At 48.7% G+C, this 15,998-nt stretch overlaps 2 protein-coding genes and 1 long non-coding RNA gene across 7 annotated transcripts in view; all 3 read right to left on the bottom strand.

The window, feature by feature from the left end:
- The window catches only part of atg16l1 (ATG16 autophagy related 16-like 1 (S. cerevisiae)), a 13,957-nt gene extending 8,037 nt beyond the window's left edge, over positions 1-5,920 (bottom strand). For 4 of the 5 annotated variants that reach the window (XM_085183805.1, XM_085183807.1, XM_085183808.1 and 1 more), the window contains exons 1-4: positions 5,720-5,920; positions 3,876-3,987; positions 3,042-3,135; positions 2,864-2,966 (exon numbers count right to left, since the gene is read on the bottom strand). In XM_085183805.1, coding sequence (XP_085039931.1) covers positions 2,864-2,966; positions 3,042-3,135; positions 3,876-3,981 — 303 coding nt within the window. In that variant the 5' untranslated portion in view covers positions 3,982-3,987; positions 5,720-5,920. The remainder of the gene's footprint in view (positions 1-2,863; positions 2,967-3,041; positions 3,136-3,875; positions 3,988-5,719) is intronic. The other variant, XM_085183806.1, reaches the window with a different exon arrangement.
- LOC146502807 (uncharacterized) lies at positions 627-2,857 on the bottom strand. The gene is made up of 2 exons (XR_014877816.1): positions 1,834-2,857; positions 627-1,761 (listed from the first exon to the last, which is right to left on the bottom strand). It is a non-coding gene; the product is annotated as an uncharacterized LOC146502807 (long non-coding RNA).
- Positions 5,921-9,281: 3,361 nt separating the features above from the next.
- Positions 9,282-15,972, bottom strand: spint2 (serine peptidase inhibitor, Kunitz type, 2). The gene is made up of 10 exons (XM_085183812.1): positions 15,415-15,972; positions 14,114-14,284; positions 13,097-13,210; positions 12,723-12,743; positions 12,463-12,624; positions 12,296-12,352; positions 11,967-12,131; positions 11,838-11,891; positions 10,905-11,010; positions 9,282-10,796 (listed from the first exon to the last, which is right to left on the bottom strand). Exons 1-10 carry the CDS (start codon positions 15,851-15,853, stop codon positions 10,709-10,711), a joined length of 1,377 nt encoding a protein of 458 aa, XP_085039938.1. The 5' UTR covers positions 15,854-15,972; the 3' UTR covers positions 9,282-10,708.
- Between the last annotated feature and the right edge of the window lie 26 nt (positions 15,973-15,998).

Below are 15,998 nucleotides of genomic sequence, written 5' to 3'. Positions count from 1 at the left end.
TCTCTGTGCTTCTGTAACATAAAGAACGAGCTGACATCCGCGATCAGCTCAACAGGCCCTCAGTTTACCTGCATACCTGCTCACCTGCCAGCTGTTTAACACCTGCCGCTATTTCAAGAAACACCATAGCTGTGTCCCAAAACATAGGCTGCATCCTTTGTGGCCCAACATATCCCAGAATTCATAGCGCAGCCCAGCCAATACCAGTTTCCAACAATGGTGGCAGCTAGTTAGCTCTAATATTACTCTTATTATTCTTTCTGGGTCACAAAATAAACTTTTAACATATTTTCAGGCGAGAAAGTAGCTGTGTGAACCTCAAATATCTGCTCGTTTATCAAGATATCACATATTTGCAAAAGTGCTTCGACGTTTTCGGAGACGTCTGTTACCCACCAGCTCGATAGCTGACCGGGGGCTCGAGGGTCACTGAAGCCGCCGAGAACGGCACAACTCCCGGCACATCATTTTCAGATCACCGCCGTCTTTCGCTACTCAGGTTAAACGTGATATATAAGTCACTTAGACAACCTAAAAATGTTACTGTTGGGCTTTTTTCAGTGTTTTGTTTGTTCGTGAGTAAATCGGTTTGGCTGAGATTAAAGTTATTAGATTAGATAAAATTAAACTTTATTAATCCTCCTTGGTTTTTACACAGCTGACTAAACGTCAAACAGAAAACTGATTAAACAGAAGTGTGAGACGGTCGAGAATTTACTCCAGTGTCCTGTTATATTTTAGACAGCAAGGAGCAGACGGCGAGTTTATTAAACTCCACCCACACAGCGGTGACGCAGATCTGAAGGCTCGACCATCCCATTTCACAGTATCGCACTTCCGGCCTTCTCGGTCTTTGAAGGACCCGCCCACGTAGACCACGAAGGCCGGGTCCTCCGAAGGATGCAGCCGAGGTTTTGGGACACAGCTCATGTGGTGATAGTCACAGTTTAACTGGGCAGCCGGTGCTCGATATAACGCAATGTCGGCACATAATTCTGCGTTAAGTTAAGTAAATATCGTTTTTTCCCTGGAGCTCGTTTCCCTACAGAGCACTTTATAGGCCAATGTCACCGGCACAGCTGTGAAACCTCAGCTGAGGTTTAGCTCTCAGTGTTAAACACTGGACTTAATTCAGGTTCTGTCTGTTGCTCACGTTTACTTCGCTGTTTTATTTACAACTGAGAGAATCTGTTTACTAAACTAAAATAAGTGAGGTTGATTTGTTTATGTTAGTGTTTCAGTCGTGTTATGTTTACCGTCATCTGAGATACCCAAGTTAACTTCAGTTAATCATTCACACAGTTCTTTTGCAATGACAAACATAAACACTCACGTCGCTGGTAGGTTTCTGCTGTGCCAGCTGTTTACGTTACAGCTGCTTATGCAGTAACCATGGTAACCACGGACTCTGAGCGGCTGGAACGACGCAGGTCAGACAACAATTTTACATATATGATGTTAAAACAGGACACGGCCTCACATCAAATGTGAACGCAGACTGAGTCATTACGCAGGTCCTGGCATTCACTGCTGTGTGATCAATTATTGTAAATGTTATCAGGAAATGATCAGGCAGCAGAGGGTTTTCAGGAAACACTTAAATGTTCAGTTTCTCTGCCAGATGTTAAAACAAGATCTAGAGTGATTAAAGTGGTGGGCGTCTGTCTTGGTCTTTGCTTTTCAAGGTTTTGCATTAGGTCATAGACGTGGTACCTTCTGTAGTACCAGATACTTCTGTAGTACCAGATACTTCTGTAGTACCTGATACTTCTGTAGTACCAGATACTTCTGTAGTACCAGATACTTCTGTAGTACCTGATACTTCTGTAGTACCTGTACGAACGGGGCTCCAAGTGAGAGCAGGTACTAAAATGTGATGTCATCAGACTGCATGTCACCGATTCGCTGGTCAGTCTGGAGAAACGCCGTCGACCTTTGTTGTAGCGTTTGTGACGCACACTAATTATTTCGCTCGGACGCATTGTTATGACAACAACCAGCAAATTAGGACGTACTGAACTGTAATGGAAAACCAGTCGACGTAGGTACTGATGAACACACGCAGCCTCCTGTTGGATGCAATGTGGTTCTGCAGCCCGAAGGTGGCACCATTAAACCAAACCAGAGGTCAAAGGTCAAAAACTGAGCCAGAAACAGCTTTACGCTCCGTTTGGAGCTGTGACATCATCGGCACTCAGCATTCAGAGGTGGAGCTCTCCAGCACAGGACCGCCTCCACCAGCGCTCGCTCTCTGTGATGAGCTGCAGCAGAACTGAAAGTCAAACATTCACACTTCCTGCTATAAAGCCTCGTGTGTCACATGTCAGCAGCTCAGAGTTTCCATGAGTCAGAGGATGTCAGCTGACAGAAAGTATCAACTATCACTGTGACATCACTTCCTGTTAGTGATGGTCAGGAATCATGTGATTAGTTATGAATTCCCTCACATGATCAGAACTGCGAGCACGTCCCTGCGACTGACGTCCTGTCATCCTCGCCTGCTTCAGCTTCAGGAAAACAGACCTGGCGCCGGTTTAAGCAGTGGGCGTGGCACAAAGAGGCGCTTCAGTCTTGGGTGGGCCAGCGGTGTGCGGGTGAAGCAGAGCCACCACCAACACGTGAGCGGCCGCAGCGCGTCGGCAAACACGCAAACAACCCTCCTTCCACTGTCTGTTCAAAACGACGTCACGGCGCTGCGAGCAGTCACAGCTGGAGCAAACTGAGCGTGTCACACAGGAAACACTCCAGCTTTTCCCGTACCGTGTGCACTATCACAGCTCAGTAACTCTCACCTGTACGTCCCCCTAACCCCGCCTCCCCGCACACACGCCTCAGGCTTGGCGGCACGCCGGCAAGCACTCACCTCGCCGCGTTTCTTGTGCAGCTCCGTCAGCTCCTCCTGGTGCCGAATCCTCATCTGAGCCATCTCCTGCTGCAGAGCGTCGCTGCGACTCGAGTCCGCCACACTGCCACGGGACACAGAGACACGTTAGACAACACGCCGACGAGTGACAGCACACACCAGCACGCCGTACACTCACCTGGACTCGTGGCCTCTCTGAACGTCATATTTGTCGGCCTGGTAACGCTCCGATAGGACAGCCTGCAGGTCCGCCTTCTCCAGGAGACGGTTATCTGAAAACCCATCGATACATCAACAACTACGACAACTCAAACAACATGGACGCTACGCTGTGTGTGGGTGGAGCTTCCTTCTGTCAGCTGCACTCAGGGTTAGTCCTCCTGAGCGCCGCCACGACAGCTCCAGTCAGCTGTACAGGTGTGTGAGCTGCAGCCATGTTTAAATCCAACATGGGCGTCAGCACCGTGTTAATGTCAAGGCGGCGTCACCACGGCGACCTACGAAGCAGAGGTCTGAAAGGCTTCACTGCGATGAGTCGATGTGTCGCCGAGCGCTTCTGTGGGCACGCTGCTCTGTGCTGCCGACGGCCTCTAACTGCTGTCAGCTGCTGTCAGTGGAGCTTACGCTGTCGGACACTTGGTGACCAAACTGAGTGGAACTGAGAACGTGATCATTCTTCATCAGAGTGGACGTGTGAGTTTTAGGACACTCAAGCTTCTGATCAGCTCCTGCTGTTTGGCGCAGTCATGTGGGTTTAATCTATCGGGAATAACTGAGTGTGTTCATGCAGGTTTGTGTGTCTCAGAGCTCTGACTTCAGTTCAGACTTAAGGAGGAAGATGAAGAAATGTTCATATACAGCTCAGATACTTGTGATCTTTAACTTCAACCCAACTTACAGCTGCTGCCTTACAGCAGCTTTTAAAATAACTTCTTTCTATCTGAACCTCTGGAAACGGGAACATTCCAGGGAATTCTACGGAGTACAGAGGGTTAAAGGAAGAGTGTCTCACACTGCAGGATGATCTCCTCGAAGGCCTGTCTCTGCTCTCGGTCTCTAAGCTTGAGTTGCTCCGCCACGTGTTTCTTCCACAAACACTCGCCTCGCCGCTCCGCCATCACCTGCTGACACACACAAACACACACAGCTGGGTGCAGACAGAGCTTCGACCTTTAATGCAGTCTCCACCTGTCTAACAGAGGGCCGAACACCTGTTCAGGTGACTTGTTGTAAGAGGGCCATGACTACGGAGGTGGTGCAACATCTCCAGGCTTTCTTTGAGTTAACTAGATCAACAAAACCTAACCTCAGTCAGAGCTAACTCTCTGATAACCTGGGCTCTCTGCTTCAGGCTCAGTGTGCACCCACATGAAACGGGTATTCTGCACATCATGTGACTCTTCCTCTTCAAAGAATGACCCTGTGAGTGCTGCTTGCACCAATCAAAGCCATGATCAATGATGATGATGATGATCTGAGAGCTGAAGCAGCAGAATCTTCGGCACAGAGCGGGAGAATAAAATTTGATTTACAGTGAAGGATTTGGTGTCTGAGCGCGCTCAGTGCTGCTCTTTGTCTCTAAGGTGACAGCTAAACAGGTGACAGCTGTTTCCATGGAAACATGAACACTTCCTGTCCCACAGCCTGATAAAGGAGACGTGAAATCAGATCAGAGGGAATTAATGTGATTGGTTGAACAGATGTGTTCACTGTTTGTGACTCAGCAGGAGTTCTGCATCACATGCAGTCTTAGCTGCTGGGCTGCACACTGACAACATGCACGTAAAAAACCAGAGGAAACATCACCTGTTCTGCATCTGTTTCCATGGTGATTCAGCTTGTGGAAGAGCCGATTGGGCCACAGAGTCTAGGTCAGCTGATAGGTAATAATAAAACCTGTAATCTGTGTTAAAATTGCCTAAATAGGATCTTAAGCCCCGCCTCCTAGATCTTTGTCTGAAAAACAGAGGCTCAGGCTGCTCAAGTCTCACCTGGCCTGCAGGTGTGCAACCTCTGCTGCGATCCCTCTGACCCAACAGAGGCCCACTGTATTTGGGCCTCTGTCTGTATCTTAATCGTCCCTTGGGGATAAATAAAGTCTCTCTGACTCTGTCCCACAGACTGCCATGTTTAACACCTGACAGGGTGTGGAAAACATGCCTGGGTAATCAGCATTATTGGGGGCGTAGCCTCTTTGACTAACAGCTGTCTGTAAATGGACAGGTCTGATACAACTACTGGAGTGCTCAAAGCACTTTAAAGCACACACACACACACACACACACACACACACCTAAAGAGTAACTCAGGGTTCAGTGTCTTGCTCAAAGGCACTTTGACACCCAGGGCTCAAACCACCAAACTTCTGATTGCTATATAACCTGCATGCTCAAATGAGCTACCTGGACCTCTGTCCCACCCCTTGTGGAGATGAGTCCAGCTACGTCGGATGACGTCACTCTGATCAGCCCCTCCTGGTGGCGGAATAACTAATCAACCTGTGAACTCAGGTGAGGAGCACAGGCGACAGCGACGCGGTGAACCACGTGATTAAACTCCCACAACAAAGACAAACACACTGATGACGTCAGGTGGACCCCGGCTCCCCTGAGCGGACGGCTAGCTTCTCTGTTAGCATGCTAACATAGGAAGAGCAGTGCTAACAGGCTAACAGGCTAGCGGTCCTCTGAATTTCTCCGCCCGCGGTAGGCGGCAGCGTGGCCGCCGGGAGGGCTCCTGCGGGCGGGCCTGGGGTGCTCCGAAGCTCGCGACGAGGCTGCTCGCGGACTTGGACCCTCGTGACTCAACACGTTAGCATGCTAGCCGCGGGGCTCGCAAAGCGTAGCGGACACTCACTGCGCGTGTGTGCGTCCCCGACGGCGGCGCGTGTCCTCCGCGGGTTCCCCGTCCACCTCGCGCTCCGGTCTCCGGTTTCCGGTGATTTTCGGTGAATTTGTCATCAAACGACACCTGAGCTGCAGCCGCCGCTCCACTTCTGCGCCATTCTGGCTCCAGCGCGCACTTCCGGGAGGCCGCACGAAGATGACGTCATAACTGGATGTTGTGGTTTATTGACACTGCGCGAATGAATGGCCCAGAATGAGTGTGTATGCGTGGTGTTCCGGTGTTAGGCCCAAAACTGATTGCTCGTATTTAAACTGCTATAAATCACTTGTTGGTCTATAATATGTGAAATATATGTCAAATGTTTCCCTCATGAATGACATCAAGTCATCTTGACAGCCAACATTCCTGTCACAAGGTAGACGTGGCAATCAGTTTTTGGCAGTGACTTTTATATATCCTTTATTTTTCCAGTTAAATAAATCTCCTTGACATTACTGTTAAAAACACATTTTTATGGAGTTATAAAGATACTTGAAAAACATGTAATTTTTAAATTTTATATATAACCCCTCTGTTCACCAAAGTCTATTTACCAACATACGTAAAAATATTACTCACAAAAAAACACACAGAAACATTGGAAATCACTTTTTGGCACAACACGGCAGGTGTTCAGCTCTGAAAAGCTTGTACTTCCCAGTTAAAAAACACAAAACTTTATTCCACAAAAGAACAAAGCGCAGCAGCTGCCTCAGTCGCACACAGATTACATGAAATACATACACACAATGTTTCACAACTTGTTGTCTTGATGTGGTCCTGATTAAAGGCGATTCCAACAGAAGACTGCGTGTGCTTAGAAACAGGATCCTCCTGGAACAGAGCTCGGACTCTTCATCACAGTTTCAACAACATCAGAATTACAGACAAAGAAATAAAAGCTCCAGTTTTAGAGGAAGATGACATCACACATGCTTGTAGGAAGCTGAGTAATAATAAATGTGTTGTTTAGAGAGGAGGAAAGAAGACAGAGCAGCGTTTTCATAAGAGTTCATCATTGAAGATTTCTTTATGAAAATCAGCCTCATCTTTGCTTTTTCACTGCAGATTTCTTTGATTCTCATGAGCTGAAGAGGATCCGTTCCCAGCTCCACAGCTCACCTGGAGACGCCGCTGCATGAGGACTGAAGCCTCTCAGAGACCGAGCTCAGTGAAGCTGAAGTTTAATGAGCCTCTGTTGGTTTTAGTGAGAACGATACCGAACAATCAAATCTCACATTGATTGATGTGAAGACAGAGACCTGCTGCTCTGTAGGAGACGTGAAGTGTTTTAATAGCTAAATGAAATCTGGCTCCAAACTTGTATCGTCTGCTGATTGTATCAACATCAGTTAAGTCACAAACTCCTTGAGGAAACCTGCTGCTGCAGCACACCTGAGTAACATGATGATCATCGGGATTCGGGTTCAGGGTTCGGGGCTGAGCGTGCAGTCAGGTGTTGCTAACGACCTGCTGATGTTACTCAGGTGTGCTGCAGCAACACCTGTAAAGGTTTCAGGCCCTCGAGGAGTGGACTCAAACCCCCGATGAGCCCAGATTGTAGTGACAGTCTCCGAGCCGACAAACAGGAAGAAGCAGACATGTGGCGACGGGACGTCCTTGATGATGTCTTCTGCAGATATTGAAGCTGAGAGTCGAGCCACAGTTTAATGCAGTGCTTTAGTTCAAACATCAGCAATGACGTTTCTACCAAACCCAAATTTATCAGAATGTCCAAAATGAGCCTTATGTTATTTTTTATATGTTTCTCATGAAACCTGATTGTGTCTCATCAATAACGGATTTTAATTAATGCTAGAATTTTGAGATCATTGTTCAGTAAACAATTAGGACGCCAGTCGTCAGTGACCAAGACGGGTTATACCCCGAGGTAGAGTTGCTGGGGTGGTTTTGTAAACTTTCTATATAAAGCTGCAATAAGAAGGGAGCTGGCTCATCAGAGAATAACTTCAGCCACGAGTCCATCTGCTCCAGGAGATTTATTGAGCTGACAGATTGCACTCTGGTAAGTGGCCTGTCACATAATTCCTGATCCGATCTGGAGATGGGATCTACCTTGAGAGAGTTTAAAAGGACGTCTGACAAAAACTGGAGCTCCACAAACTTCCATAGAAGGTGTCACAGTATTAGGAAATAAATAAGAGGCCTGTGTCCCCCCACCACTCCCCCTGCCGGTGGCAGACGCCCTCAGACATCGGTGCGTTGGTGGTTCTTTGTGTCCGGGGATGGGCGTCCAGGTACACACCGGCTCACTCCTTGGTGGCTGCTTATCGGGGCCTGGAGCCTGGGGCTCGCTCGGGCCACTTCGGGGGTGGGGTGCCCTCGGCCTCTCGGCCTGGGGCTCGGTCACTCTGGCACAGCTGGCTAACCTTAACCCACAGGTAGCGTCTAAGCATAGCACGCACACACACCGCAGGTGTGTCTCACCTGTGTGATGGTCAGCTGATTCAGTGATTACAGGTGGAGGCGTCTGAGGGCTCCAGCACAGCTGATCTGTGCAGGACTGACTCTCCTGCTCCTCTCGATTCAGATGGAGGTGCTGCTCTTTTCCCGTTTTCATGGCGAATCCTTGTATCAGCGCTCCGGTGATGATGTCGTTCTCAAGATGATACTTGAAGCTGATCAAACCGACTAATCAGGAACAAAGGGTGCATTCCTATTGTCCATTTTGTTGTGGAAGGTTCCTCACTGGGAGGCGTGACCCGTAAGTGTCTGCATGCTGGTAACAATCAGAGCTCCTCCAAACACCAAGGAAAGGAGCTTCAATGCTTCCTTTATTGCTTCCTTTAGAGTAGGGCACACCGGACCGTCCTTTGAGAAAACGCTGACTGTGCATGAAAACATGGATATGATAACCAAAGTGCAGCAGATCAGATAAATGTTTATCATCACTGCATTTTCCATTGAGTCCATGAGCTGCTGATATATTAATAGTTCCACTATCATCGCTGTTACACTCGCAGCTGGACTCTGAGCCTCACACTGCTGGAATGAAAACTACTTCCTGTTCAGTCTGCATGAAGAACACTGAACAGGCCTTCCTTAATGAAAACAGTGTTGCTGAGGACCAATCAGTGGGCTCGCCTCTGAACACGCAGCGTGACACTGATGAAGACTTTAAGGACGCGTCCTGATGACACCTCCCACCTGAAAATAAACTGTCCAGCAGCAACACCAACTGTTGCTTCCTCAAATTCCAGCCTTTGTAACGAAGGATATTTTCCCAGCTGTTCTCGTTTATATGACATCCATGAAATAGCAGAACACGTGGTGAAGTAAGATGCACGTATTGTAGTCCATCTTCTGCACACTGCAGTTTCAACATGGCAGACATCGATGTCACACCATCGAGGAGAGTTCAGATTTTCAGCGCACAGCTCTTTATTTTCCAAAGAATTCCAGGAAAAGAGGTTAGGAATGGATGTTGGAGGTGCAACGCACCCCAAGTTTGTCCACCCCACTTCTTGGAGCAGGTCCCTCATCAGCTCTTATCAATTAATCACACAATCAATGAAATAATCAGATTATTTATTACATTGAGGATCAATACAAAATGTGAAAGAGATTTTCAGAGTAAAATAAAAGTTTATTATGAGTTTTCTTAAACCCCACACAGTTTACAGCTAATAAAGATAAAACAGTGTTAAAACAAACAAACAAACAAACAATCACCTTAATAGGCCCAGTGCAGCTTCCCCAGCAGGGGGAGCCATCAAGTCCCCAGGTGCATTGTGGGACACGTAGTGCGCTCAGTTTGACCTCAGGTTAGGGTCTGATCAATAATCTGAGTGAGCTAAAGTCCTCTAGCATCCAGCCGAAGGCGACGCTGCACTGAAAGCTCTGATTAAACACCCCTGAGCTGATCACACACGCTTTAGTTACAGGTGTGAACCAGGAAGGAGCTGCAGGTGCAGAAACACCTGCACCACATTCTTCTCTGAGCCCACCGCTGGGCGAAAGGATATGCTGTAATTAGTTAGAAAATAGTACCGCCACAGACCCTGAGATGATCAAAGACCCCCCTCCATTTATTTAAGCATGAGAAACAATTTTATTGTTAACACAAAACTGGAATGCTGGAAAAAACTATTACTGATCAATGGAATCGATGACATCACGGCTCATGATCAACAAACATCTATGTTGACACAGAGTAACACACCTGGCACAGGTGCACGAGGTTAAAGGGCTGCTGTGTCACTGCTGTGTACTACTCCCTCCACATAGAAGCTCAAACTGACTCCGCCCACACGATGCACACCTGAGTGACAGAACTACAGTCTGAGAATCAGATTCAGCTCCATTGGATGGTACCTGCGTTAGCTGGGAGGAGCATCTGTGAGGGGGTTAGTACACACCAGAGCACGGATGGTCCAATCAGCTGCTTGCTGCTGTGATCACATCATCACCAAATGTTCTTTTAAAGTGACTCCTCAGCACCTGTCAGGTGTGTCACTGCACCGAGGTGATGTTCTGTTAATCGTCAATATTGAGTTATGATCAGTCACTTCAGTAATTATTGCCTTCTACAACATTTCTGATCAATTTCATGTTCAAATTAGAAAACTGTTTGATCAGCTGTGAGGTACAGATCAGCTGACCCGACTGAGATTCACTTTGATTATTGGTTCAGATGTTTTGCTGGATGAGGGTAATCTGAAGCTTCACACAGTGATTGATTATGTAAAAAAAGAAAACATAAACTAAAGCTCTTCATCAAATTTCTCACTAATGTGTTTGGTTAAATTAGAAAACTGCTCCTTTAATATCAGGAAGTTAAAGCTGTGATCAGTGCAGATCGATACAGTGATTGATTACTCAGTAACAGACGCAGTGTAATTGTGCTGCAACACGAAGGAAAGGGGATGTTTTATTTAGCTGAGCGTCTCTGACAGCAGCATCACAACAAGCCCTGCCCCCACACTCAGCCACGCCCCCTCAGGCCTTCTGATCCAGTTTGGGGCTCTCAGGGAGGGGGAGGGAGTCTACGGACGCCTGGTCATCTGGAAGCAACTCCTCCTTATCGCTGAGAGACAGGAAACAGGAAGAGAAGTCACTGAAACAGCTCCTGCACGTCAAGTCTGCCACCCACCGACCAACCCCACCCGAGTCTAGATGGGCAGCGTTCTATTACCTGAAGGACCGGCGGCGGGAGAGGCGGTGCCGTCTCAGCGTGATGATGATGAGTGTGGCCAGCAGCAGGGCAGAGATGGCTGTCAGCGTGACGAAGAGGAAGAAGGCTGCAGGAGATGAAGATGAAACTCAGAGCTTTTATTGTGAAAGGTTCTCTGCAGAGCTGTGTTTATTTGTGCTGCAGAGCCGTTGTTGGACAAACACACACACACACACACACACACAGGCAGACACACACACACACACACACACACAGGCAGACACACACACACACACACACACACAGGCAGACACACACACACACACACACACACACACACACACTCAGACACACACACACACACACACACACACACACACACACACACTCACAGACACACACACATACACACATACACACACACACACACACACACACACACTCACAGGCAGACAAACACACACACACACAGGCACACACACTCAGACACAAACACACACACAGGCAGACACACACACACACTCAGACACACACACACACACAGGCAGACACACACACACTCAGACACACACACACAGGCAGACACACACACACTCAGACACACACACACAGGCAGACACACACACACACACACACACAGGCAGACACACACACACACACAGGCAGACACACACACACACACACACGCAGGCAGACACACACACACACACACACGCAGGCAGACACACACACACACACACATGCAGGCAGACACACACACACACACACACGCAGGCAGACACACACAGACACGCAGGCAGACACACACACACACAGACACTCACTCACACACTCACACACACACACACACACACACACAGACACTCACTCACACACTCACACACACACACACACACACACACACACACAGACACTCACAAACACACACACAGACACTCACAAACACACACTCACCTGCGGTCCAGTGGGTTTGGACTTGATGGTTTTTATCATGAAAGTCACGCCGACCTGAAAGAGAAGCAGAGGTCAGGCTTCACCGTGACGACGGCCACTTTAGGATGGATGTAGGCGGTGTCTCTTTACCTCCACTGCAGCTACTCATGCACTCATCCTCGCTGCCATACCGGTTGTTATTGCCACGGCAACCGCCATATATGAAGGGCCGGCAGGAGGCGGAGTCGAGATCGTAGTAGAACATGGCGAAGGCGGCACGGCAGGGCCCGGGCTCCGGCTTCTCTGTGCACGTCCCTGTAACACACACAGGCGCAATCACACTCTCCTCCAGCTGCTGCCTACATTACCCACAATGCAACTGCGCCGTGCCAGCAGCAGTCATCGACCTAATCATGTGTGTTCTAGCTCCACCCACAGTCAGGTGACATGCTGCAGCAAGGGTGCGTTTCATTTCTTACCCTTGTTGTCTGAGGAGTCCTCAGCTGCGGATTTCTTAGAGGATGGAAGGACGGACACTGCAGAAGACAAACACGTCAGCGGACGCTCTTCCACCTGCCCGACAGGTGAGGATCTTGGATCTCTCACCTGTGCAGGTACCCTCAGCTGATGTGCATGTGTCACTCACCTGTGCAGGTCTGCATGCAGCTCTCTTCGGTTAGGTAGTTGTTCTTGTTTCCTCTGCAGCCTCCGTAAATGAACACCTCACAGTTTCCCGTCTCTCGGTTGTAGTACCAGTGCCTCAGCGATGCTCTGCAGGGACCTGTTTCAGGCTTCGCCTCGCAGTGCTCTGATTGGACAACACCACACAGGTGTCACTTATATGGAGAGCAGATGTACAGGCAGGTAAAAGTTTCATGTTTGTAAAAGAGTAAAAGGATATCATACCATTCCCCTCGGCAGTTCCCTCTGCAGGAGGGAGAAAGAAAGGCAGTTAGTCACTTCCTGTTTTCAGACCTCAGTTTTACTTCCTGTTCCTACCTGTACTTGTATACCTGCGTTTTACTTTTTGTCTAAAATTACATTTAAAGGCAATTTTTTTTATTTTGCATAAAACTGACAAAAACTTCCTGTTCACAGCCACACTGCAGTGCTGTTTAAACCTGGTTGTCCAGCAGGTGGCAGCACTGCATCTTCCTCTAGAAGAAGTACTTTTCAAAGGTAACTTGAGTGGGACTGCTGGTAGTACTGCAGTAGTGACAGGTGTTATAAATGATCAGTGTTATTGATCAGCGATTGGTTGGTGAGTCGGGTGGCGTTACCAGATTTGTCAAAGTCAGCAGATTCTGGATCAGAGTCAAACACAACATCTGGAGCGTTCCGAGGAGCTTTAACAGGAGGAGGAGCCGGAGTGGACTCATCAGGGAGAACTGGGCCTGGAAAAACACACAGTTTACTTTGACCAGGTGTGCTCCACAGGTGTAACCAGGTGCAGCACCTAAATGAAGAATGCCCGTCTTTCCAGTTGAACACTCAACCAATCGGGGGCATGAATGCTGTCATGTGGTTTTACAGTGCTGCTTTTATAAACTCATCAGCTGATTACAGCTGAGTACAGGTAACCAAAGCTGTCCTTTTAAAGGAAAGCTGATGGTGAGAGGACACACTCCACTGGTCCAGCAGGTTGAAGTAAACCAGGTGTTCTCTGGTTTACCTGGAACACAAACATTAAACTGACCCAGCTCTGGTTCACTCAGGTACAAACACTGTTAGCCCCGCCCCTTTTACATTCTTTAGATCAGATTTTAATGTTTTTACTGTCAAAGCTGCGTGAGTAAACACACCTTTGATACTGTGTGTGTGTCCTCTGTGATTATGGTGCCTTTAAGTCGTAATAATCTGAAAATCCAGTGTCTGACAGGAAAAGTCACCTGATCTGATTGTCCAATCAAATCATCTCAGATGGGAGAAGATGCGAGCCGCTCAGCTGCTGATGTTTGATTCAGAAACACGGAGGTGACGAAGATTTGTGCTGTGAACTTTGACCCCACAGCTGTCACAGCCAGAGCTGTCACCCCCCCCCACAGTCTGTGTGCTCTATCAAACGTTGGTTACCGATGATCAAACACGTCATTAGTCTGTGTGACTTTAAATGAGTGGTTTCACATCTGGAACGTGTGCCGTGGATCTGTGTTTTAATGACGCTCACATGTGTCGTTTTTTCAACCTGCAGGCGAAATCCGCCTGTGCGCCTCATCCTCACAGTCTACGATGAATCTATATCCCCGTGTCATTGAATAGGCACTGTCCCTTTAAACAAACATAAACAGGAAGTTTACCTGTGACCCCGGAGCAGGTGGCCTCACACTCCTCCTGAGACTCAAAGTGGTTTCCGTTGGCCTCGCAGCCGCCGTACACGAAGCCGCTGCAGTTCCCGCTCGTCACGTTGTAGAAGAAGCGTGGGAAGGCAGCGCGACACGGGCCCACCTTCATCGGCAAGCGACAGCGAACTGAGAGAGACAACGGAGACACCATCAATAACAGCTCTGGTAATCTTTCGGCGCTCTCTGATTGGCTGAGTTCAAGAGTCTGCAGCCATCTGTGAGCCACGGTGGAGGCGCTGCCATGGTGAGTGTTGACGTATCAGGTAACACCAATGAGTTAATCCAGAAAACCAGGTGCATTATGGGTGTGCCAGCAAAATAAACTGGACAGTAGATGGACTCAAAAACCCTCAGGTGTTGAAATCACCTTCAAACAAACAGGTGAGGGCTCCGCCTCCTCTCAGGTGAACCAGCCCGACCGGTCCAACCTCTCGGAGAACAAACAGCCTGTAAAATACCTGCACAGGTGGATTCCAGGTAGGGCATGGTGTCACATTAACAAGGAAACAAATGAGAGCAGGTCATTAACTCTCAGAGGTGCTCGACCGAGAGAGGCTGCCAGGGTTCCCATGATGCACTGCGGGTCTCTTCTTCACTCACCTTGTGCTCATAAAGCTCTCTGTGTTTCAGGTAATCACTGAGCAGCTGAAAGCCTCATCTGTCACGTTAGACTAAAAAGGTCAAAGGTCAGTTTCTCTGTGACTTCACTTGTTTTTATCATTATTATAATAATGACGGTTCAGTCCATGTTTGGCGCTTCCTGTTGACGATTAGTGTGAATATGATGAAGCATCACCGTGACAGAGTCACAAAGAAGCCACAGGTCACGTGTTTGTGTCTGCAGTTCACCTGTGCAGGTAACAATGCAGCAGAACAGGATGGGCAGCATTGGTCAACAACAATGAGGCACTAAATGCCCCGCCCACAGATTCACACGCCAATTCTGTTGTTGATCAGGAAGTATGAGCTCAGTCTTCTGAAAGGTTTCAGTGAATGAGGTCATTACTGAGTCAGCTCTGACTCCGCCTTCTTTTGTTTCTTTTATTTTGAAAGTCTTCAGCTGAAGCACGAAGGAGGAAATCAATAATAATAATGATGACGACCAATAATCAAGTTAAACTGATCAGGTTTCTCCCTGCAGACTGATCAATGAGCCATCTATCGATTAGGTAAAGGATCAGTTATGCTCAGCCTGATCTGTCAGCTCCATTACGGCTCTGCCTGTCGATCAATAATCGATAATCAAAGCTTCTTACTGTTGTTAGACTCGTTGCTCCGCGGCTCCCAGCGCTGCACCTGCGGCACGTTGTTCTCCTCCTGGCCGCCCTCCTGCGCCTCTCCGTCGGCCTTTTCCGCCACGAGCTTACGGTAAACCTCAAACTGGCTACTGGGACGAAGTGCGCAGGCGTCGTGGCCGTCCCCACAGCCCACCAGCTTGCAGTGGGTCGGTCCGTCCGCCGGAAACCCGATCACAGCCAGGTCGCAGTCCGGGAGCGCGCAGCACATCGCCCGGCAGCTCTTGGGATCGAGCTCCATCACATTTTCCAGCAGCCGCGCTCCGCCAGCCTCGAAATCCGGGACCTGGTTGGGGTCGGTGGACCGGTCCCAACTGCAGTCCGTAGCCACACCCGAAGCCAGCACGAGCCCGAGCGCGAGCAGCTTCAGCGGGATCAGGGTCGCGCCCCCAGTCATCATCAACAATCAATACAAAGCTCCAATAATCAGGAAACAGCGCAGCGAGCCTCCGGCCACACGCTCACTTCCGTGTTCTATGCTCTGTCGCACTTACATTTACCTAAGACAGGTGCGGCGAGCGAGGCCACGCCCACACCAGACGTCA

Source organism: Neolamprologus multifasciatus, chromosome 14 (assembly GCF_963576455.1).
Source record: "Neolamprologus multifasciatus chromosome 14, fNeoMul1.2, whole genome shotgun sequence".
Lineage (NCBI taxonomy): Eukaryota > Metazoa > Chordata > Actinopteri > Cichliformes > Cichlidae > Neolamprologus > Neolamprologus multifasciatus.
The sequence above is the reverse complement of the archived record's forward strand: the minus strand, read 5'-3'. Positions and strand labels throughout refer to the sequence as shown.

Bases quoted from the DNA above. Each gene is read 5' to 3' on its own strand.
- spint2 (XM_085183812.1), bottom strand. From the start codon at position 15,853: ATGATGACTGGGGGCGCGACCCTGATCCCGCTGAAGCTGCTCGCGCTC. The intron at 12,625-12,722 runs GTATGATATCCT...TTGTCCAATCAG, and splicing joins GGGAACTGCCGAGGGGAATG to AGCACTGCGAGGCGAAGCCT. The intron at 11,011-11,837 runs GTGAGTGTGTGT...CATCTCCTGCAG, and splicing joins CCAAACCCACTGGACCGCAG to CCTTCTTCCTCTTCGTCACG.